The 26,697-nt window shown below is 32.3% G+C and overlaps 1 protein-coding gene across 1 annotated transcript in view; it reads right to left on the bottom strand.

Annotated features, from left to right (window-relative positions):
- Positions 1–18,471: 18,471 nt before the first annotated feature.
- LOC143910416 (protein FAM107B) overlaps positions 18,472–26,697 on the bottom strand; it is a 63,077-nt gene continuing 54,851 nt past the window's right edge. Inside the window, exons 3-5 of the mRNA XM_077428873.1 lie at positions 20,687–20,873; positions 20,490–20,593; positions 18,472–18,703 (exon numbers count right to left, since the gene is read on the bottom strand). Of these exons, the coding sequence (XP_077284999.1) occupies positions 18,564–18,703; positions 20,490–20,593; positions 20,687–20,853 (411 nt within the window). The 5' untranslated portion in view covers positions 20,854–20,873 and the 3' untranslated portion in view covers positions 18,472–18,563. The remainder of the gene's footprint in view (positions 18,704–20,489; positions 20,594–20,686; positions 20,874–26,697) is intronic.

Raw genomic sequence — 26,697 nt, 5'->3', positions numbered from 1 at the left:
TGCAGGAGAGAGAGACAAGTAAAAGCGATCTCAATTCAATCTTATACGTTTATTTGAGAACAATACTCGATGCGCATACGCATCCGGTCGCGTCAAGGCGCGACTCTTACTACTACTGTCGCTCCCGGACAAGGTTCGGGAGTACCAACCTTAACATTAATACATATGTGTATAATACCAACTGTTCGGCATAAGCCACATCATTATACCTAATTATAATCATTTTATATTAATATCCTACAATAGAGAGAGGGGAATGTGTATTATTTCAATTTGACTTTTCACGTATAGCTTTAAGTAACATAAAATAAGAAATTGTAGCTCTGCTAATCTAAAGACAAAAATAATAAAAATGAATACTTCGACTAGAGTGCAAATTGTCCAAATTCAAATTTCACAGTACCTTAGAAAAGCTCTCCATGGACACGTAAAAGAACTTTCCAGCCGTCAATCCGAGAGTTTTTTGGGACCGTTGCACGATCAAAATCACCTGTTTGCGGAACACCTTGCCGTACATGAACCAAGCGCATCCATATGCAGCATTGGCAATGTCCGAAGACTGTTTTCAATTATATACACACTGCATCAATACAACTAATAATGAATTATATTATATACCTCAGTTATTATTTGCTGGCCGTATCTACAAATCATGAACAGCTGAAGCCACGAGCCGACGGCGAATCCGATAAAAGCTATTAGTTCATTTATCTCAGATGGGTTCTGTAATCAAGAATGTTCATAACGTTTTCATGTACATACATATTTTCAATTCAAAAATACTTACATCGAGAGCTTGAAAGAGAAATAGACTAATTTTAGCAGCACTCAAATTGAAAATGACCAACAGTTGCCAACTAAACAATTTTTCAAAGTCACTGACGTATTTGATCACTACGTTGTGTTGTTTGATGCAAATTTTCAACTGCTCCGACGCATCATGTTCGCAGACATACTTCGAAGATTTCACGTGACATTTATTACAACGCACCACTGTAAGAAATTGATTAAGAAATTCAAAAATCTTTCATCTGATTATCTGGGACACCAAATTCGTATTACCATTTTCGAAATTCCCACGATTCTTAAAGCCGACACTTCGCATTCTATTGTTCAAGATTATGAAGTGCGTTCTAATGTGTATGGATAGGGATACGAATGAGCAATCGATTGCTGAAACTCCCACCGTAATCCACAGCAACTTGAAGGTGAGCATCGTATACCAAATGATCGGCAGTGGATCATCAAAATCTGGACCATAGCTAATATTTAAATGGTTAAATTAGATTGCAAAAAGCAGAAAAATAAGACTAATCATAATAATGTAGGCAGAAACGACGGAGAGTAAACCGTATACTTACTCAAATTGAAACGGTAGTGATGGAGTAGCCAGACGTATCCCAGTAATCTTTTCATATACCATGACAAAGATGGCTATCCAAACTCCATTGACCGTTATTATACACAAGAATAAACAACAATACTTGACATTGGTTTGGGACTTTTCATTGGCCGATTTCATTAAAGTCCAATATTTACTTTGCTTAGTTTCTACGTCTGTAATGATACGGTCAAAATGTATTTTTACTAATATGAGAATTCATTTATTTTCAATTTTAGCAATACTGTGAACAATAACAGATTGTCAGATTCATTCATATGTTACTGTTTTGTAAATTATTTTCATGTTCCAAGTTATAAATATGTTTTAAACGGTTCTACCTCACGGGCCCGAATGTGAAACGCCCGAAAACGCAAATATCGGAAGGCAAAGATCGAAAATCGAAAGATCTTAAGTCGAAAGATCAAAAAAAAGGGTGCATGGTAAACGGTTCATACTCACTCAATTTGCGTGAGCAGGATACAACAGGAACAAGAGGAACACGCTTTTCCTCCCGTATTCTGCGCGCGTCGTACATTAATACGGGAGGAAAAGCCTGTTCCTCTTGTTCCTGTTGTATCCTGCTCGCGCAAATTAAGTGAGTATGTACCGTTTACCATGTACCCTTTTTTTTGATCGGTTTTTAACATGTTTTAAAGTTAAAGCCATTTATTTTCATCCTTTAATTCATTCTGTTTACGATATACAATCAATTAAATCTCTTTATTTGGCTTTTATTAACGACCAGCTGTATTACTCGGCTTCGCTCGGTATTTTTAATATAAACCGCTTCAACATGACTTATCTAATAGTATCCCTAGGGCTTCCTCTTCAGTGCTTACGCCCCCGGGAACTTCGAATCCTTTGAATCGGAAAAAACGATTTATTTGTTCGATGACGTCACGGATTTCTACGAAGGAAGGATACGTTCATACATACATACATACATATATACAAAGTCTCTTTCCAAATTATATATTAGATAACTGATCATTTTTAATACTAAAATTTCTCATACGGACTTCGTCAGATATAAATATAATAGTATACTTACAAGCTTCCTGAAGTTCGTCTATCAGCTGTTTAAATTCAACTCTCTTCGTAATCAAGATCATATACTTCATAGTGAAAGTACAGATGCCCAAGATCGGACCCATAGTTCGAGTTTTGTCTATGAACCCACCGGATATACTCCACAAGTAGATAGTCTCCGGTACAATGACGGAAGCCGTCAATATTATCATGAATAGTAATTTTATTATACCGAATATATCTTTTTCTCTCTCCCACCATAATCCGATGATTTTCAAAAGTGCAATGTTGTTTGAGATTATTTCATCGGGTTTTTTTATTTTATTCCTCAGCATGTATTTCAGAAACTTGGCCAGACACGACATCGCGGACCACTGACAAGTTTTGAATGACGGACAAAATTGGTTCAACTAATTATAATTTAGTTTCATCTAATATATAATTTAGATGTTATTATAATGATACATTGAAGTATTAGAACGCCGAACGACGATTTTTATATAGCATGGATAAAAAATAATAAAATCAATAATGATAAAATATCGAATGCCAGATATGTAATGATTGTGATAAATAGAAAATTAAAAAAAATAATACAAACAAATACATATTTATTTACAATATAAAAATCTAACATAATCGAAAGAATGTGCACTTGCTATAAAAAGAACATATATCACATACATTACTTATGATTAGAGACACGTATTTTGGGCATTTTGCTATTATTCGGAATAGATGCTAATAAATTCGTAAAATATGCGAATAGATGCTAAAATAACAAACAAAAGTGAAATTTGCATAAAATTAATAAAATTAATAGACAATTTAGAAGGGTCTTCCTATCCCTTTGCCCATTTATTATGTGAAGAAATTGAGGGGATAAAACAGAGCTTGCAGTTTACCATAGACAGTGTTTTTCCTGTCGAAACCATGCAACTGCTTTTGTCAGACAAAAGAAGACAATTGGAGCTGTGTATCCAAAAGGCTGCTCAAAAAAGCGTCTTAAAACTAGACTCGCACTCAAGACTTAATGAGACGAATCTTGAATAAACTATTCAATCCATCTGTGGCAGGTACAAAATCTAATATTATGTTAAAGAAACAGTTTTATTTTTTAGAAACCTGTCATTGTTTAATGTATTAACAGAGGCTCAATGTTTGGAAGGATATCAGCACTTTTTTAGACAATTGATGGCAACAAAAATTAAATATGAAGAATTTGGTTGAGCAGCTCTAAAATCTATTTGGTGTACCGTCAATAGTGTGGATTCTGAAAGGTATTTTAATAAATACAATATAGTTGTTACCGATCGTCACACAAATCTCAAAAAAGAATCTGTAGAATTATTCTCCATGTTGAGTTTTGATAAATTTTAATTGGTATTTTTTATATTTTTATATTCATATTTTTTATCTTTGTATTTTTATATTCATGTTTTTTTCATTGTAATTTTAATTCCAAAACATTTTTGAATTATTATACTATTTTTTAATTGTTGTGTTGTCTTCAAATTGTATATACATATGTATATAAATTTTATTAATATTCAATTTTTTATTATTTAAAATTAAACTCTTCATAAAAATAGATGCCCAAAATACGTGTCTCTACTTATGATTAGTCACCGGAGCCTGAGGGGGCCGTGTATTGTTCAAAGGTTGTAAATGCATTTTTAAAGGTTTGCCGAACAATGGATAGCACTGTGACTATCCTACCTCTACTTATGATACATACATACAATTAATTTCCATCACAAGTGGTTTTATGTAAATTATTTCAAAACTATTGTAAAAATATAATTTCTTTTTATTCAGGAAATTAATCCAACTTTTTTATAATTTTTGATCATGCCTTCGATACTAATTGATCGATTACTATTGAACTTTATTCGGTTAGTATTTGCTCCGTATTTATTTTATTATTATTATTACTAATACTAGCCTATTCTTACTTCAATTTCGATTTTATCGTCTGACGAAATTTGGGTTCTTATCCGATCGTTTTCAAACTTTGCCATTTTGCTCGGTTTGGTCATCAATATATGTGGAAATGATGTCCGCCATTACGATGGTGAAAAATAATCGTAATGGACGCGTTTGAAAATACTCCACCATCTTTCTCGGTGATGTCTATTGTCCATATTGTCGCATTTGTCCACACTGTTCCCATAGTTTTTTACCTTTTCGCCACCATCTCGCTATGCCAGATTTTAATTGTTTAAACACCTATAACTTATAGACTTGCGAGGTATGTACAAAAAAATGTTATCCTAATCAGGTTACTTCATACAGGTTGACTTCGACGTCTCCAGAATATTTGAATATGATTGAAGGCGATGGTTTGTATGAGCATATAAGATTCTTGACCTCAAATAATATAATTTTTTTTTTTACTTTTCCATAGTTGGGACGATTGCATCATTTGTTTGAATTAAGAATTATTTTTTTTTTATCAGATTACTACGATGGTTGCAATCGTGACAACCAGGGCGCACCATTTTTATGAGACCCCTCTTTTTTTAAAATAGTGTTTATTCATTTTTTAATATATCCGTGAAGTGGTTATAATACAATCCCATGTATTATAATGTATCCGTGAGTGTAATTTATTATAATGCAATCACATATATCGACTTGTGACTTGTCACGGGGTTGGGTTGTGTGCGGATAGTCTTAGCTGCAATTCGTGCGATTCGAATTAGCGCGGGAAGTCCTACGAAGTGGGCTTTTTTTTACCTAAATTCATGGTAATTCCACTGTGAACCATCCATTCGTCAGGTATTAAATCATAAAAATAATCCCTAAGCCTTTTTTGACCATTTTGTGAGTATCTTTCGACTGGCCAACACGGGTAGGTAGTGACGGGTAGTGAAACACAGACAATATATCAGCTTTCTTGAAGATCTTGATGCAGAGTACACAGATATTCCTTTTCACAGCCATATTCGATGGTTAAGTTTAAGGAAAGTACTTCAAAGAGTGTGTAAATTAAAGGATGATATCATTTTATTTTTCGAAATGAAACATATAACTGATTTTCCTGAATTCACTAACAATGTCTGGCTTTGTGATTTTGCTTTTACTTTGGACATCATAACACACCTGAACACTTTCAACTGCATTTTACAGGGTAAAAATGTATATGCTCACGATTCGATAAAAAGCTTGAATGAATTTAATTTAAAACTCCAACTGATTCAACGTCAAATATTAATTAAGAAACTGGATCACTTCCCAACACTGAAATCATTAAATATTGATGAAAGTAAAATTAAAAAATACGGAGACACCATCAAAGCTTTAAGTGACTTCCGAGTAATTGAAAACAGCCAAGCAATAACCCGTGATCCGTTTTTAGCAAATGTTGACAACATTCCGAGTGAACTACAACTGGAAATTTTAGATTTACAGTGCGATACAGATCCGAAAGATTTATACCACCGTGAAGAAATCTGCAAATTTTATAATTCCCTGAACTCTGAAAGATTCGGAAAAATTAAAGACTGCGAGAAAAATGTTGTTCATTTTCGGATCGACATATACATACATATATGTATGTGAGCAGACATTTTCCGTAATTAATTTAAATAAAAGCTCCTTAAGATCAAGCATTACAGATCAACACTTACAGGCAGTTTTAAAAATTTCTACTACCAAATTTAAACCTGATATACAGAAAATGTCGAAAGAAATTAAACAACTTAATCATTGTCATTAAAATTTTAACCTTATTAATTTGTTTTATTGTGGTTATTTAACGTAAACATACATGTATGTATAAATATGTATATATATATATATATATATATATATATATATATATATATATATATATATACATATATGCGGCCCGCCGACTCATATAAAATATCGAATTTGGCCCTTCAGTAAGAAAGCTTGCCCAGGCCTGCTCTAGACTAGAATTCCCCTTGTCGAAATTGCCTATTTATATTTTATAGTATAATTATTTATTTATATTTTAGTACATTAGGTTTTTTTATATACATTTATATTATAATCAACTTTATCGATACACTATTGTACATTTTTTATTGATACACTACATATTGTAAATTTTTTATCGATACAATATTGTAATAAGTTTTATGGCTCTTAGAATTTATACATAATTTAATGGCTAATTTTGGAACCCAATTTTTTGGGTAATATATAATTTAGTTTCACCTAATATATAATTTAGATATAATTATAATGATACATTGCACTATTAGAACGCTGAACAAACACGTAATATGTTTCGTACAATGAAAATATGAAACATTAACATATAAGGTATTATTAACATAAGGTAAAAACATAGCTAATATAGTCGACATAGTGAAAAAGTTAAAATAGCAAAGATTCTATACATTCATCGAAACAAATTATATCATATGTAAGTATATATGTATATTATGATAATGTGTAAAGTAGAGAAGGTGGATATGAATACATCAATGTACCATTAATAGATAAAAATGTCTACTTTCAGTGACTCATCAATGGAATACCACAATTTACCATCTTAGGTCCAAAATTGCGATATATACCAAGACTAAAATAAATTATCAGAGGATTTAATTAATACTCAACATACATAAAAAAGTATAAATTACGTGAATCTTACTATTTTATTTACTTACGTGAAGAAAAATCCCAGTCTAATAAGTAGAGGCCGGAATCTGAAGGGGCTGTTTATTGTTCAAAGATTGTAAATGCATTGTTAAAGGTTTGCCGAACCTTTTTTACAAAGCATTTACAACAATTGAACAATAGGCGGCACGTTTCCGGCCCCTTCAAATTCCGACTTCTACTAATAAGGATACGGAGAATCTAATTTGAACGGCTTCATAGAACTGTTGGGTTCATAAAAAAAATATATATATACATATATATATATATATATATATATATATATATATATATATATATATATATATATATATATATGTATTTATATATATGTATATATATATATATATATATATATATATATATATATATATATATATGTATATATATATATATATATATATATATATATATATATATATATATATATATATATATATATTATATATATATATATATATATATATATATATATATATATATATATATATATATATATATATATATATATATATATATATATATATATATATATGTATATATATATATATATATATATATATATATATATATATATATATATTTTTTTTTTTTTTTATGAACCCAACAGTTCTGTGAAGCCGTTCAAATTCGATTCTCCGTATCCTTATTAGTAGAGGTAGGATAGTCACAGTGCTATCCATTGTTCGGCAAACCTTAAACAATGCATTTACAACCTTTGAACAATACACGGCCCCCTCAGGCTCCGGTGATTACTTATTAGTATTAGTATTATATATATGTATATGTATATGTATATATATATATATATATATATATATATATATATATATATATATATATATATATATATATATATATATATATATATATATATATATATTATGGAGGATGAACGAATGAGACGACTGGCATGTTAATGCACGTGATTATTATATGACAACTGAAGACAGAGTGAGTAGCGGCTCTCCGAACCCAGCCGGGTTGGTCCCCACTCGCAGGAAGGCAACCAAACTCGACCATGTCGTATAAGCGAGCCGCCACATCACTCCCCCCCCCAGCATCAGCGATACCAAAATTACAAAGAAACAAATTTTACAAAAGAAAAAAATTATTGTTACACAAAGAGAAAAAAAATTATTGAATGGGGAGAAAAAAATTGTTGACGTGGGTCATCCGCTGTGTAGGTGTACCGCCCTGAATGGTCGGTACATTCGAGGGCGGTGACGTCGCGAGCAGGACGGTGGCTGGTCCGATGGTCGCGCGATGCGATGCTGCGGCGGCGCCGCTCTTCCGAGGCTGATGTCGGTTGGTGGGGCGGCGGGGGCGGCAGGGGCATCGATGTGGTTGATGATAATCCGAGCTGGACTGTGAGTCGTTGTGGCTCGTGGAGGTGTTGTAGCGCTACCGCCCGTCTCGGCGTGACGACGCTCGTGGGGACGGACGGGGCCTTGATGATGATGATGATGATGGTGCTGAGGTGGTGTATGTCTTGTGGTGCTGGATGACCGTTCTATGTGTAGTGGATCGCGCATGACTCCACATCCAGCTGTCAAGATCGTCGTCTCATTCGCTCCCCCATTTTTTTGCACCTGTCATCGACGTTGTGGCTGGACTCATGTCGATAGGTAGATAGGTAGGTAGGTAGGTAGGTAGGTAGGTAGCCGTGTCTGCTCGTTTATTGTCACCCGCGGGCCGCGGCGGGCAGCTTTCCCGCCTGGCTCGGCGAGGCAGGGATGAGCGGCATGTTGAAATTGATCGAGGCTGCGTGGCTCGATGTCGGGGGTCACCAGTATGGAGGATGAACGAATGAGACGACTGGCATGTTAATGCACGTGATTATTATATGACAACTGAAGACAGAGTGAGTAGCGGCTCTCCGAACCCAGCCGGGTTGGTCCCCACTCGCAGGAAGGCAACCAAACTCGACCATGTCGTATAAGCGAGCCGCCACAATATATATATATATATATATATATATATATATATATATATATATATATATATATATATATATATATATATATATATATATAAACTGACCGAACTCATATATATATATATGAGTTCGGTCTTTCGTGTCATGCGGGGAAGACGTGCTTCTGCGTTCTCCCCGCTATTACTCGCTTAAACCCGGCTATTGCATGAAATTTAATCTAAAAACTTAACCATCTACTCACTTATTTTACTAATTGCATCCTAGTATAATTTAAGTGTAAAAATAAACAGCAAATCGGTCGTAAAAAGCGGTTTTATATCAGTTATTGCGAAAAATTTTGTGCTAATTTTTGTGTCGAATCTGAGCAAACGCATATACGAACGAGATACATCTCCTTACCTGAATACAAAAAAAAGGGTCCTTCGTCAGTCAATGTTCGGTCCCACAGAAGCAATAAATCTTCCACATAATTGCTTCCAGCCAAAAAATTTTTAAAGAACTTTACTTAATAGAATAATAGCAAACAGAAACGGTGTTTCCCAACTGTCTATCAGTTCTTTTTCATATTTAAATTATATTAAAGTAATTCGTGTAATTTTATATTCTTTACTAAAGTTATTATTAAAATATTAAATTGCAAACCGCACTCACATATATAAATCCGTTGTCTCCAAAGAGGCGTCTCACGATAAAGATTTGTAAAAGTAGTATAACAATTGCTAATCTATTATTATCATAACTAACTACTTCCACTTACAAAGTAACCCTGTTAAATGGCATGTAATAACCCATAAGTGATCCAAGTGATACCTAGGATGAAAATCCGACACCTGACCTGAATACAGAGAAGAGTCTACGGCGGTTATGACTCAATCCTTGAATGGAACTCTCTCTCAAGTACCGCCTTTTTCTCAACACATCTTGGATAAATGCGAGAAAAATAATATCCAAACCTCCAACAGGGTAAGAGTGACGATGGATGATAGCTTAGCTAATAGAAATCTGTATGTAGCTACATACAATGTAAGAACGTTATCGAGTGAAGGAAGTGTGCTTGCATTAGAGAATGAATTAGAAAATATCAAATGGGATATAGTAGGACTTAGTGAAGTAAGACGAAAACAGCAAAACCAAATAATCCTAAAAAGTGGTAACTGTCTCTACTGGAGAGGGCTACCAAATGGTAGAATAGGAGGAGTAGGGTTTCTTATCAATAAGAGAATAGAAAGAAATATTATAGAAATAAGCGACATATCGGAACGTATATGCTATATAGTATTAAGAATCTCGAGCAGGTACACTTGTCAAATCTTCCAAGTGTACGCCCCCACATCTAGCCACCCAGACGAGGAAATAGAAGACTTCTACGAAAAAATACAGGGCGCATACGATAATAGCCGTCACCACTTTAAAATAATCATGGGCGACTTTAACGCAAAAATAGGACAAAAGGCAAATACAGAAAGAGCAGTAGGCAATTTTGGTACCGGCCAAAGAAACGACAGAGGCGATCGCCTCATAGAATTCGCAGAACACAACAGGCTCTTTATCACTAATTCATTTTTCAGGAAAAACACCAACAATAAGTGGACTTGGGAGAGTCCTAAAGGAGACAGAAACGAGATCGATTTCATCCTAACAAATGCCCTGCACTCCGTTAAAGACGTTAGTGTTTTAAGTAAAGTAGATATAGGTAGCGATCATAGATTAGTCCGGGCCAAGATGGCCATTAATATAAATTGCGAACGTAGGAAATTAATAAAAGGATGCAGTAGCTCTCCAGACTTCGCTCAACTTAGGTCTAGGAAAAAGGAATTCGAACTCGAACTTGGAAATAGATACGAGAAATTAAACCCAGAAGCAGACATCGAAGAATTGAACACTGTAATTAGTTCGGTTCTAACCTCAACAGGTAAGAAATTAGGTGGATTCAGGAAACAGATTAAGTTAAGCAAAATTTCAGCGGAAACAAAAAACCTAATTAAGCATAAAAGGAATTTAGATAGGGATAATAATAAGCAAGAATACAATCTAGTAAATAAGGAAATTAAAAAGAGAATAGTCAGGGATGTCAGGGATTTTAACAGCAAGCTAATAGAAAATACCATTAAGAATAACCGTAGCCTGAAAAAGTGCAAACAGGATCTTTTCTTAGGCAAAAACCAAATGATCGCAATCAGATCAGAGAGCGGAGTAATAATTAGGAATAGAGATGAAATCATAGACAGAGTTTACACGTTCTATGCAAAACTATACGAGAACAACAACGGTCAATTCCCCGCTCTGGAATCGACACACGGCCAAAGGGTTCCTGCAGTATTGCCTAGCGAAGTAGAGGCCGCGCTAAAAACTGCAAAGAACGGTAAAACTCCAGGGGAAGATAATATTCCCATTGACTTACTAAAATGTGGCGGCTCCCCCCTAAATAATATCTTAGATAGGCTTTTCAGCAAATGCATCCAGAACCAAGCTATACCAGAAGGATGGAATAACGCAACTATCATCTTAATACACAAAAAAGGTGATAAAAGCGATATCAAGAACTTCCGACCCATTAGTTTACTTTCAGCGGTCTACAAGCTCTTCACGAAGGTTATTACAGAAAGGCTGAAGAATATCCTCGACGAGAACCAACCTATAGAACAGGCAGGATTTAGGGCAAATTTCAGTACAATGGACCACCTCCAAGTAGTTGGCGAACTAATCGAACGCGCCAACGAATATCAACGGCCATTGTGCCTAGGTTTCGTCGATTATGAGAAAGCCTTCGATACAGTTAGCCACAATGCAGTACTTAACGCTCTACAAACACAGGGAGTACCGGAACCCTATGTGGGGCTGTTAGCTGCAATATATAAGAATGCCAAAGCTTCGGTTAAAATTTTTTCAGGTACAGATAGATTTAGCATAGGAAAAGGAGTAAGACAAGGAGATACAATCTCGCCCAAGTTATTCAATGCGGTGCTTGAGGGAGTTTTCAGGAACTTGGAATGGGACACAGCCGGAGTAAGCATCAACGGTCGTTTCTTGAGTCACCTTCGGTTCGCAGACGATATAGTTTTAATAGCTCGTGATTCAGCTGAACTACTTAACAGACTAACACAGCTGGACAGGGAAAGTAGAAAAGTAGGATTAAAAATTAACGTAGATAAGACCAAACTAATGTTCAATAGTTATTGCATGCCTGATAGCATCCCATTAGATGATAAACCAGTAGAAGTAGTAAATAATTATTTATATTTAGGTCAAATAATTGACATGTCTGGTAGTAAAGATGAAGAGATAAAGAGACGTATGAAATTAGGATGGAGTGCATTTGGACGGATGAATGCTGTTTTTAAATCAAAAATGCCACTCTGCCTGAAGAAAAAGATATTTGATCAATGCGTTTTGCCAGTGATGACGTATGGATGTGAAACTTGGACACTGAACACCAAGATGCTACATAAAATCCAATGCACTCAAAGAAGTATGGAGCGCTGTATGCTTGGCATAACGAGGAAAGACAGAAAGCGGAACACGTGGGTGAGAAGTATGACAAGAGTAGTGGACATAGTGGATAGAGTGAAGAGATTGAAATGGCAATGGGCGGGTCACGTAGCTAGGAGGAAGGACGAAAGGTGGACAAAAGAAGTGCTTGAATGGTACCCGAGAGAATGCAAAAGGGTAAAAGGAAGACCGCAAGGAAGATGGGTGAACGAAATTAGGAAAATGTGCGGGGTGAGATGGATGAGTGTTGCGCAAAACAGAGACGAGTGGAAGCGTGTTGGAGAGGCCTTCATCCAGCAGTGGATGGCGAATGGCTGTAAATGATGATGATGATGATATATATATATATATATATATATATATATATATATATATATATATATATATATATATATATATATATATATACATATATATATATATATATATAAACACATATATATATATATATATATATATATATATATATATATATATATATGTATATATATATATATATATATATATATATATATATATATATATATATATATATATATATATATATATATATATATATATATATATATATATATATATATATATATATATATATTGCGATTGAGATTGTTGAGATGTTTGATTATTTTCTACTGTTTTCTAGTTTCAAGAATTTGCTCAACAGCCACGAAGAATGACACATTGATACATTATAGAAGAGTAAAGTTGACTATCATAGTGGAGCAATATTCTTCATTTGATAAAAATAATTTTTTGTTCCGAAAAAAATAATTTGATTGAGAATATATACATAAATACAGTCATAGACATAGAAAATGCCGCACTCGTTTTTTTATTTTTACATTTTTTTTTTAAATTATGTTCGGTATTGTAATTTTCAAAGATATAAGAATTCTTGAATGGGGGTTTGTAGGTTAATCAGTAAACTTCAATTTAAGCAAAACAAAAATGGAAATAGTTAACAGTATATTCTTGGAATGGATGCAGAAATAGAAAGCGGTCATAAACGGTACTTGCGCCGAAGTTGATCCATGTAATTTATGAGGGTCAGACTATCCTTACACCATTTTTGTTGTTAGATTTCCTTGTGAGGTATTGAAACGATCTTTTGTGAATAAAACTACTTTTGGATAATGTTATACTTATTATTAGTCACCGGAGCCTGAGGGGGCCGTGTATTGTTCAAAGGTTGTAAATGCATTGTTAAAGGTTTGCCGGACAATGGATAGCACTGTGACTATCCTACCTCTACTTATTATATTTTAATATTTCGTACTGCCGCCTCGATTTTGAATAATCGCCAATATGCGTTGATTTCGTACAGTGAATTTAAACATTCCATCGTAATATCATTCTCCCAAGTTGCGGTTATTTTATGTACGTCGTTTTTCCAATGTTCTCTTTAAGCCCATAGATTCAGATCTGGATTGTTTCCCGGCCATTCTAATGATTTTATGCCCAGTATATTCCTAAATTTTGCGATCTGTAAGTGATAAAGGATATTATTAATCATTTAGTAAAAGATTAAGACAAAAAAAATTGAAATTGTATTTCCGGCTCGAGCGCGATGACATGGTCCAGAATCGCTTGATAAATCGGATTTTTGAATTTTGCGTTATTTTCTCGATCGTTGGAATTACAAAATTTAAAACCACATTTTTGTACTTTTCTGAATTCATCATTCACTCAATAATGGTCAGGGATCCTAAACCATATGCGGTCATACACCCTTAAACAATTAATTGGGGTGAATGCGCAACGACTGGAGAAATGCATTCCGCGTGGAATCTTTCGCCAACTTTCCGACGAACCATGCACATCCCATCCTGCCCAAAGAAATTGAACTTCGATTTTTCAGAAATTACAACCCTTTTCCGATCATCGACAGTCCAATGCATATGGTTCTTAGCCTAATTTATATGGTTTTTTCGCATTTTAAGCGTAAGAAACGGCTTTTTGGCACGGTGGTGTGGCCGATATCCATGCTCCGAAAGTCACTTCCTCAATGTTTTTTCTGAAAATGTCACATGATCTGATGCTTGAAGCTTAAACATATATATATTTCTATATATATTACAAAATATATATTTCTAAGTATAATTCTGAGAAAAAACCCAAATTGAATGTACTATGCAGTCATGCGGCATTTTTTATGTCTCCGACTGTATATATTTGGTTATATATAAATATATACATATATTTGGTTATTTTTAATAAATAATTATCTCTTTATATCGGAATAAGTCTCTTTTCTATGAAGAATATTGGTAGTTCCCGAAAGATCAAACCCAAAAGATCAAATTATACTTATTATGATAAAATTTTATTAATTTATTTGTCTATAGTATCTATTTATATTATGAATACATACATATAATGACATTTGATAAAAAATTGTAAGATTTGGACCATTGAATGCTTTCATGTGTTTAATAGAAAATTTAATCTTAAATTTTCATATTGTTTCATTATTTAAAATTATATCTACATATGTAAGGAAGAATAAGGGGAAAATTTTTTAAAATGCATAAAAATTAATACATAAATTTTAATCAGCGGGATTTATTACATAATAATACAGAGAAAATAGCTCGTAAATAATGTTTCAACATTTTTTACTAAAATTACAAAAAAAAATAATTTTAAAATATACATTAACACAATATTTAGCCGTTATTTATATATCTGAATAATACACGTGTTTGAAAGCTTTCAGGTACAGTCAATGAACATGGTATACTGATACCTGTTGAATAAATAAATACAATATATTTTAAGCCAGTTAAATACATATTGTCTTCCAAGAAAATTTCAAAAGCTCTGTCACATTTTAAAATCATAATAATAAAATACAATGTCAACTTTTTAAAAACTGTTCTTTTTTTCTTCAGAAACAACGATAGAATACGTACGCTTAGATCTAAATATTCTTTATCATATATCATTTAAATATCAGAATGTAATAAGTTCAAAATGATATTGAGTCGACCGACGGTGCAAACTTAAAGTCTCACTTCTACGTAGATATTACAGATTACGGATAGTATAATGAATGGGAAAATGTTTCAATATGGTAAAGAGCTATTCAACTGCTAATAAATACATACAAACTTGATAAACACATTCTACTTTTGCTAAGAAGAATATACATACGTAAGTTTGCATACAACCATTTCCCCTGTCGGTCCACTCAAAGTTATATATTATTACTTATGTAGCGTTAAATATATTACCCCATTACATTTAAAAACCACTTCTACACGATTTACAGGTATTTGAGCTATTATTACTTTGTCGGGATAAAACGTATAAACACTCTATTGAAGTCACAAACGGGAGGTCAATATTGACTATCTAAGACACATCGGTAATGAAAATTTGCAATATGGAAAGATTTGATCAGCACGTACTAGAGTGCGGAAAGCTTTTCAGTCCAACATTAGATTAAAAAAATTTGTAGGGAAAATGTTTCTTCAGATGACATGAATGACAAATTTCACATACGAATGGAGTTAAGACTTGTAACAAAATCCATTGTACTGAAACAAAGACTTAGTATCAGATCGCAAAATTGAGTATTATAGATTCATCACAGTTCTCCAAATGAAAGGTACAACAAATGCATATGAATATGCTACAATGGACTCAATTTATCATGATTTCAATCTGGCTTGTCAATTGCCGCAAGGTTTTAATTATTTTGTATTATCAAAACATTCTGTACTATCAAATAAAGTATTCTGTATTATAATTGAAATCACTTAAATAACTTTTAATTTTATTTAAGTTGTAGCATGGACATTTTCAATATCATTAACAATTATATATAGAGGGTCTTTTGTACAACGAATTTTGTCAACATGTCAAAATCTTTTCTTTTACTAGATATTGCTAAGCTATTTTATATAAATTTTGTCCATACAAAAACAACAAAATTTCATTCAAATTTAAGTTTTGCATTTTATACTTGGTATTTGTAATATAAACTGCTAAAACATGGCCAATCTAATCGTAAACATTAATTTGTTTATTTATTGAATTTATTTAAATCAATATTTAAGGACAGCCAATCAGAATTGAGTTACCTATAAAAGGTCTTTGTTTTTTTTTATATATATAAAATCTCTCACAACTATCAGTACTCTCACTTGTTGGTTTTTAGGCTATGAATTGATAAGTTATATAAATGATTAGTTTGAATATTATGTATGAACTGAAAAGAAACACACTAGTACGTAGAAGTTGATCATAATTTGATTCACAATACAAAGATTTTTCATAAATTCAAAATGTCACATCTTAACAAATGGTGTGTTTGTATCATCTATCTATAAGTAGAAAAACGTCAATGCGTGCATTACATACATTACATAGAATTAAATAATAAAAAAGGTAACGTTTACAAAAATATAGAGCCTCGCATATCGGAATGCTCTTTGAACGACTACATACAAACGTTTCTACATTGAGAACAATCAAAAAGGTTGGAAATATACGTATTATATATATATAATGTAATAAAAATATATCTATTATCTTTATCATTTATAGGTATTGTTTCTAGTCTAGGGTTTTTTGTTTTTATAGATATATGTATACGAATACGATGATGATAATGATATTATAAATGTAACATGTGAGCAACATTGGTTCGAAATAAGAAAATCAAATGTTGAAGCATCATTTTAAATTTTGCAAAAGAATATAGTAAATTGATAAGCAAAATTCACTTTTCATTCATTTTAAATTTTACATAACAACAAAATCAATTGAAAGTATTTTCATTATGCGTAAAAAGAAGTACGATTCTTCAAAAAATCTTAAAAATAATTGAGATTAATAGACATTTTTAATTGTTGATTTTGTTCATAATTGAGCGAAGTTTGAACGTTTTTATTTTTTTTCACAATAAGCAATATTTGAGTGATTTCATATTTTTAGAAAAGAACAAGAGTCGTCAAAAGAATACTCATTATAAATTAATTTTACCTATAATTATCAATGGCACGAGGAAATTATACAGATGTTGACAATCTTAAAGGTTAGCTGCGGTAATTTTATAATGGTCAATTTACACCGGTAAACTATCCACACCTTACCGGGTATTGTATAGTGTAATAAATACTAATATAGCGAATAGATTGATTTATATGTTCACCGGTGTAAATAAGTGTCCTTAAAACGGATTTCAAACGAATAATATTGTACGATCTGCATTCTACAAAATATATAAGTATGTATTTATTATTACATTGTTTGGATTTTTAATAGTAATAATAATTATAGTAAAATATGGTATATTATGTATGTATATATGTAAGTTAACTAATAATTTCATTCGATCTAACTATTCAATTTAAAAATCTATTAGATTTCAATTTGATACATAACAGCATTAAAAGGTTTATTATAGAACATATTTAGTGAATTATTTTATCTAAATATATTATGTAGTTTATGAAATGATAAACATAAATTAAAATTAAACGCCAAATTTTTGGCACATCACAGCTCTTTCCAAATACGAGTGACTTCGTACTTGAAAAGATCTGCACTATTTTAAGTCAATTTCGGGGAAACGAGTGAGCAAAATACTAAAGATCTATCATACAATAAAATAAAATAATAATACACATTTTAGAAATACTGGTATTTTTAGGACGACAACACCATTTAGCAATGAATTTTATATATATATATATATAATATAATACAAAACAAATCTTATAACATATACATAATAATATTAAAATTAGGCATACAGTTTCAAACATTCGTACAATGTACATATTATAATATTATTTATATTTTATCAGAGCCAAATTATAAAGTAACATAAATATACGACATTTATTGCATATATACCAAGTCATACATTTTAAATATAAATATGCAAACAACATTCAGACGAAAATTTCAATAACGCAGCTCTGATATATTATTAATTTTACAAGCAAATCAAATTGAACACATTTTGATTAATTTTTTTTTCTTTCAGCATGTATGTATGTATGAATATGTACAATCACTCAGAACACGGTCTTACGACATTTCTTAACTCTAGGACGATTCCATAAATGAGACGAATCACTTTGCTTGTCGGAGACGAGCTCTCGCTTCTATGTATTGGGGATTGCAAGCGGCCTCTTCCATTTTTTCCATGCCATTCTTGTTCGACATTGACTCTTCTAAGCGTCGTGCTCTATCTGCTATAGCTCTAGCTAATTCTGAAATTGATAATATAACAATATTAAAACAAATGAAAATTATTTTAATATGAAAATGTGATTTTATACAGCTGAAGCTATTACTCTATCATTATTATCATTTACTAATCCATCTATCTTGTGGCCTTCCTTTCACCCATTTATATTCTCTCAGCTACCATTCCAGCACTTCTTTTGTCCACCTTTCGTCCATCCTTCTAACCACATCACCAATCTATCGACATTTCAATCTCTTCACTCTCTCTACTATATCAACTACCCATGTCATACTTCTCACCCTCATATTTTATTTCCCATTTCTCCTCGACACTGTGGCAACTGAATGCCAAATACACACTAGAGTCATATTATAATAACATCATTAGAAATGTGCTTGTTACGGTAACTAATTAGTTTGAGTTTATAATAATTCAACACATGTTTTCAAATAATGTAGGAATGACATTACAGATGGACTAAATATACATGATTTATTTATAAAGATCATGGATGTCAAATTTTGTATTAATTCAATAAATCTCACTAACCTTTCCAAGCTCCAAATAATACAAAATAAATCCTTAAAAATAATTTATAACACACCCATGTATACTAAATTGAAAAAACTGTACGCCTTAAATAATATTCCGTTAGTCACAGACATTAGTAACAAACTAACCAGTAGATTCTATGACAGAATCACTAATAACCATACTAACACACTTGTGTTAACAAAATTTCTATACCCTTCAGGTATAAACATAGATTACCTAAACACAATCATCTGCTATAGATCGTCGACTTAAGAGAGTATTTAGTAAATATTGTGTATTATGAGCATGTATAAGAATTGTAAATAGGTTTTTGAGCACTTTTTCCTATTATGCTGTACATTCATTACAATAATATAATACTATGATTACTAACAAAATTAAATTAAAATTGTAAAATAGAAAATGATCAGTAGATAAGTAGCTATTAAAATAGATATAAGATGTACTGTGAACATAATTTAGTAATAATAAATAGCATTTAAAAATCAAAATCAAAATCATATAAGATATCTATTTATAATATATTTGATGACAAAATCACATTGAAACTTAAAAATAAATTGAGTTCATAACGAATAAATATATATCATCATCATCTACAGCCACTCACCATCCACTGCTGGATGAAGGCCTCTCCAGCACGCTTCCACTCGTCTCTGTATTGCGCAACTCTCATCCATCTCACCCCACACATTTTTCTAATTTTGTCGACCCATCTTCCCTGCGGTCTTCCTTTTAACCTTTTGCATTCTCTCTGGTACCATTCTAGTACTTCTTTTGTCCATTTTTCTAGTCACGGGACTCGCCCATTGCTATTTCAATCTTTTCACTCTATCCACTACCCTTGTCATACGTCTCACCCACATATTCCGCTTCCTGTCTTTCCTTGTTATGCCGAGCATACAGCGTTGCATACTTCTTTGAGTGCATTTGACTTTGTGTAGCATCTTGGCGTTCAATGTCCAAGTTTCACATCCATACGTCATCACTGGCAAATCGCATTGATCGAAGATCTTTTTCTTCAGGCAGAGTGGCATTTTTTATTTAAAAACAACATTCATTCGTCCAAATACACTCCATTCTAATCTCATACGTCTCGTTATCTCTTCATTTTTTTACTATATCATAGTAAAAAATTATTTGATAAGTAATTGCTTAAATTATCAAATAATATATAACGGAAAATACTGTCAATATACATATACTATGTACATATGTACTGTATGTATCTAGATAAAGCTAGGATAATATACCTGGCGCTTCTTTCTGATCCTTTTCCTGATTGATGACTTGTTTTTCTTTGTGTTTAGACAGTGCCCTTTCGAGTTCACTCTTCTGATTCAGAACATTCTTTCCACTGAAATGGACAAAGTCATTATTAGAATCGGCTATATATAAGTACAAGTATTTTCAGTGGATCGATGATACGTGTATGTGAGGTGGAACATACATTTTTTGATTGAACATCAATTCTCTGTGCAGATCCTGACGTGGGCTACTCTCCAAGCATGGATTGATGAGACGACGCGGGGCTATGAGACCTCCACCATCGCCTGCGCCCCCGGGGCTCGTCACGGGTCCCCCGACACCGCCTCCTGTCCCGTCGCTTAGCACCATTATTCGACCCGGATTGGCTACTGCAAATAAAATTAACATTACATGAGATATTTTACATACATATTGGAGTGAGTGTTTGAAACATGGAGAAAATTCAAACCATCGGTGAATCGGTATACCATCTAGTATGTACTGTAACTACTGAAACTCTTTTCAGCTTTTGCCAATAGAAGGTTGCAGACATTTAGACGGAGCAATTAACCCAAAAACGTTGAAGAAAAAACTCGATGACCTTTCGATAGGGCGAACCTTGAATAACCGTCGGAAAGTGTAATCAGAAGGACTCGACAGGAACTGACGATGTCTCAATAGCGAAAGGTTGAATGAAATCAATATCTATGTGTGTTTTTACTTAAAATTGATTGCTTTAAATGAAAACGATGAATAATACAGTAATTTTATATATATAAGAAAACAAAAATATATAAATTGTTTGGCCGACTGAGTAATATAAACATACATATAAATCTATACAGGAAAATGTATTTTTGTAGGACTTAAAAATATATGTATTTTTACACAAATTCCATATGGTCTTTGAAATAGTAGAGGCTACATTATTTGACCTAATAGTTGTTGGTTACTCACATTTTACATACAGCTAAAATGAAACATATAGTGTAATCGATTTGTATTGAACAAGAACAACATTGGGAGAACACAGGTTCTTACTAATGTTGTTACTTTATCTATGTACGTAGTAACAATAGATGAAGTTTTGTGATCATGCGAAAATTCGAACTCGAGATTTTGACTGATTCGAACTCAGAATCGATTACTGATCACGTTTTCATGATCTAGAAAAAAAATGTGTGTGTGTGTGTGTGTGTCTGTGTTTTTTCTTTAATTTTAAATCCAAATGGCCCACTACATATTTTAGACCAAACCAATTAATTTTATATTATAAAATAAACAATCATACTTACATATGCATGCATTGTATTTGTTCTAGTGAAACTGTTAGTGTCAGTGAAATTATAATTTCACTAGTGAGATTACAATTTCACTAGTGAGACTATAATTTCACTAGTTGTTTTACCCGGCCTCGCTCAGTATTCGTAATATAAACAGCTTAAACATGGCGAATCTAATAATAAATATTAATTTGTTTTTTATTTAATTTATTTTAATCGAAAATATATATATATCGAATCGAAACCATATCGAATCATCGTCATAGAAACTTTGATTTGTTTTCGATGTTACCAACCAACATTACGTACTTACATAGTTACAAAGTCTCTTTTTAAATTATATATTAAATTGACTCAAGCAGTAAGTACGGATATAACAATAGAATTAAAAATTCACTTCTTAAAGTCAGAGAATTTGTAATTCTAATTACAACGTACGAATTCGAATTACAAAGTACTACCAATCCTAACAACCTAATCTTAAATAAATAAAACCAACCCTAACTTGTGACGTGGGGTGGTGCGATTCATTATGCGACGCACTATCATTCAACTATCAAAAATTGTAATTTCACTAATAGGGGTTAGTGAAAATGTAATTGGATATGATTTCACTGAACTATATCCAGTGAAAAAGTAGCTGGTTATGATTTCACTGAAAAGTTAATGAAATTATAATTTCACTGTGATATATATAATAATTCAAGTGTATTTATTTTATTGTGTCCAATATTTTCCCATACATTTTTCAGATAAATATTTTTTTTCACACATGTATGTACATACACATTAATCTCATATATTTGTATTACCAAGTGAAATTATACTTTAATAGAAGTATGCTTCCGCCTATATATTGAGTGAATGCGACAATATATATCAATATATGTATATATTGAGTGAATGCGACAGTTGCGCTTCGACCAGATAAAACGTATTTTAAATTGACAAAATCGAGGTTTCGTATTCTCCTATTTTCTCCTCCGAAACTGGACCAATTTTTAAAAAAATTTCATCATCGGTATGAGAAAGATATTTTCTGTGCAACTATGCGCGTATTTTTTTTAAAATCGACCGTTAAATAAGCACGCTGGATTCTTTTCGTGGGTGTAAAAAAGAGGCGATTTTATTGATGTTTGGCGGCTCCTAGCTCCTATAAAAAATAACTAATCAAAAAAATAAAACGATAGATGCAACCCAATGGTGGATATCCATAGCATTTATAAAAATAATTTCTCTAGTGCCATAATTGAGGAAGGGAGAAGTCTAATACGTTTGTATGTACAAGGCGCTGGTGTCCAGCCCTCTTAAAGAGATATTGAAAAACTTTTACTGGAGGTAAAAGGCACAACATTAATATATAGGTAAATATAAGTAATTGTAAAATATTCGGAATATGAATTCCCTAAAACACCACTGAAAGTATACTTTTACTACAATTATGAAATCACTGTAAAATATTAGATAAACAAGATGCAATAACAGTATATGTTTATCGTTTGATGTACTTTTCATTGTTTAATCAAGTCAAAATTGTCAATCATTCAAAGCGTTTTACATATGTAATTAATATTATTATACCATTGTACTGTGTTTACGATTACATCGTTAAATACACATAAGGAGTAAAAGTTTAATGGCTTCGCGGTGAAATGCTCAACACTTGAAACCCATTATGCACTACCGTTAATTCACGATTGCGATTTATCGGAGTGAATGTGCAAAACTTTACGAGCCACGCTCTTAAATTCAGCGAATGTGCATACATAGATTGCACTCGCTGCATTATTACTCACTATTCGTGGCCTGGAAGTGATTGAAAACAGTATTCCAACAAGATGCAAATACCAGGACGGCTCCTTTGAACTAAATCTATCGCTGGTGGGTATATATGTAAGTTCGAACACGCCTTGTGCATTATCCGCGATGAACGAGGATATGAATATATTTATATGTACATATTTACTTTTTGTAAATGGTATACAAAGACTTTCACGAGCTGGTCGTAAAACCGTAATGTTAAATTTGTTCCATTTTATACATATGTACATAGACGAGCATAAACATCAAAAGAGTCTATTGTTAGAAATCATGTTTGATAATATTAATTAGTAAAATGATTTACCAATCGGCAGTTACCGAGCCGCATGCGGCCATTGCCTGATAAAGTGCGACTCTCGACATCACTTCACATGTCATTGAAAGTATTAATTCATTCTTAAAATTAATTTTATTTAGATTTATAAATAAAATACATATGTTTTATGTACATATGTGCTACAGTTGAAGTGTATATTCCAGTTGTGATATATTTTGACTAGTTGGAATATATTCCATCTAACCTGGTAACAACTACCGTTATCATTGTAGTGTATTTTCAGTTGTAATGTATTCTGAATAGTTGGAGTATATTCCGTCTAACCCACGTAAGTCGATTCATATGGCGATTTACATTCCAACTGGTCAAAATATATTACAACTGAAAATACAGTTCAACTAAAAGTTGATACGAGGTTATGTAGATGGAGAGGTTAGGTTTTCGTGAAAACGTCACTCGACTAGGAAATTAAGTTGGAAAGTCAGATTTTTGTTTTGAACACATTCTTAGAGTTATCAAAAAACGATACTCATTACCATAATTCGTAATACGAAGACAATATTAACGCATTATTGAATTCTAAAACATTAGTAAAAACATCAAAGCTGTCAAAACTCAACTGTTATATTTCAATTGGCGCTTGCAGAGATGTAATTTACTAGTTGATTTGTATTTGAATGTGAACGACCAAAAACGCTAGTTGAAATATATTGCAACTGAAATTACACTTCGACTGTAAAATATGCACTACATGTATGAGTTACATTTTTCGTAAATTACGTCACGATGTTTTATTTTTTTCTCTAGAACAGCGTTTCTTAATCGGGGTTCAAGTGGAATTAAGGCCCAGGGCATTTCAAGGGAGGCAAATTGAATTTCAAAAAGCAACTTGAGAATCCTCTTTAAGAATTTTGACTTTGCTGTTCATCCGAACAGCAAAGTCAAAATTAAACGAAAAAAATATTATATTTAAATAATTTACCATGGTGCAATTACAGGTTCATCCAAAGCAATACTGGAATTCAATTTTGTCGTAAGCTATATTCATGTTACAGTGATTTCATATTAGCAGTCAAAGTATACATACTTCCACTGGCCTTTCAGGTAATTCATATTCCGAATACTTAACATTTAGTTGTGATATTTCTATTCATATTGTATCTTCTTCGTCTATCTTCAACAAAAATATTTCAATATCTTTTTCAGTGTTGCACGATTTATATTTTACCAGATTTATATTTTACCATGCTGCCAATTACGGGTTTAATCCCTGATTCACATCTATGGTTTTAAACTTGTACATATGTATATAAATTTATAGGTAGATTATAAGTTTGAAATCATAATCAAATATTGGTGACAAAAATACATGCATAGATAGATTGGTTGCCAATTTTGGTGAAAAACCGCTCCAACAATGAAGGAAACGATCGACTTGGAGTAGGCAACAAATATCCAAGTCTGATCAGCAGCACTGAAGAAATACGCGGAAAAAATTCGTTTCAATCGAGGTTAACCCACATGATCAAACCCGGCAACTTGTCATGTATCTAATATATAATTTCGAAAGAGACTTTGTAAAGTTTAAAAGTTTGTTGCAGCATCGAAAACAAATCAAATTTTCTATGACGACGATATCACTGAATATTATTCTTTTTCAATTAAAATAAATTTTATATAAAATCAAACGAATATTATTAGAACTATCAGATTAGCTATGTTTACATAAGCTGTTTATATTACAAATACCGAGCGAAGAAGGGTAAAAAACAGTAATATATAATAAATATTATAAAAAAATTGAATTATAGCTTTTAAATTACATACATATATATGTACATATGTATATACATAGTTCATCACGTGGGATTATTGAGGTACCCTTATAGTATTACATCGCTTCATTGTGCCTTTTGAAATTGCTTCATTGTCCATCAAGTTTGTACCATCGTTAACATAAGATTATAAAGTCTTAAAAAAAGACAATAAAACATGAACATAATCCATGCTAATTCGAACATAGTCGCTATGGGATAATCTTGTGAACGTTGATACTCGACGTACGGTTTCACCATGCAAAGTCCTACTTTTTTATACGTCTTCATTGTATAAGTGTAGTTTTTCGTGCTGATGAATATTTCGTTCGGACTATAGAATGCTTCGAAGCCTCATCAGCTGGTGAAGGCTCAGGAATTTGGCGAGGAGGCGTCAAGAGTGTGGGCTTTGGTTATTTTGAGCCCAACAGTGAACGGCCGGTCAAGGAGTACTCGAACCTCGCATGAAAATTAGTTCCTATTCGACTCCTACATACATACATTATTCTCATATTAAATGCCCACGGTTATTTCAATCTTATGGCTTGTTTACACCGGCGAATGCGAAAGCAAACAATACGAAAACGATTGTTTTCGTACATAATAACACACCACTCGTGTTGCATACACTTAAATGCTGCTTCAATCGTTTAAGTATGTAATTTGTTCACTTGCTTATTCGATGTGCTAGGCGTCGCTCGAGGACATTTACAAATTATGCATACATATGTATGTACATACATTAGATTTTTTTTTTTTTAATTACTACTAGCTGAATTACCCGGCTTCGCTAGGTTTTTATAATATAAACCGCTTAAACATGACTAATCTAATAGTAAACATTTTATTAAATTTATTTGAATACTCTTTTTTTTATTATTAAATTGACTGTCACAAACAAACATATATAGTAAGTCTCTTTCGAAATTATATGTATACCAGAATCCGGCGCCGAGTGGCGAGTGCTGACATTTCAAACTAGAATTATTTAGAAATCCAATAGAAAGCAGGCATAAAA

This window comes from Arctopsyche grandis, chromosome 1 (genome assembly GCF_051622035.1).
Source record: "Arctopsyche grandis isolate Sample6627 chromosome 1, ASM5162203v2, whole genome shotgun sequence".
Taxonomy (NCBI): Eukaryota; Metazoa; Arthropoda; class Insecta; order Trichoptera; family Hydropsychidae; genus Arctopsyche; species Arctopsyche grandis.
This window is presented reverse-complemented; position numbering and strand designations above follow the sequence as displayed.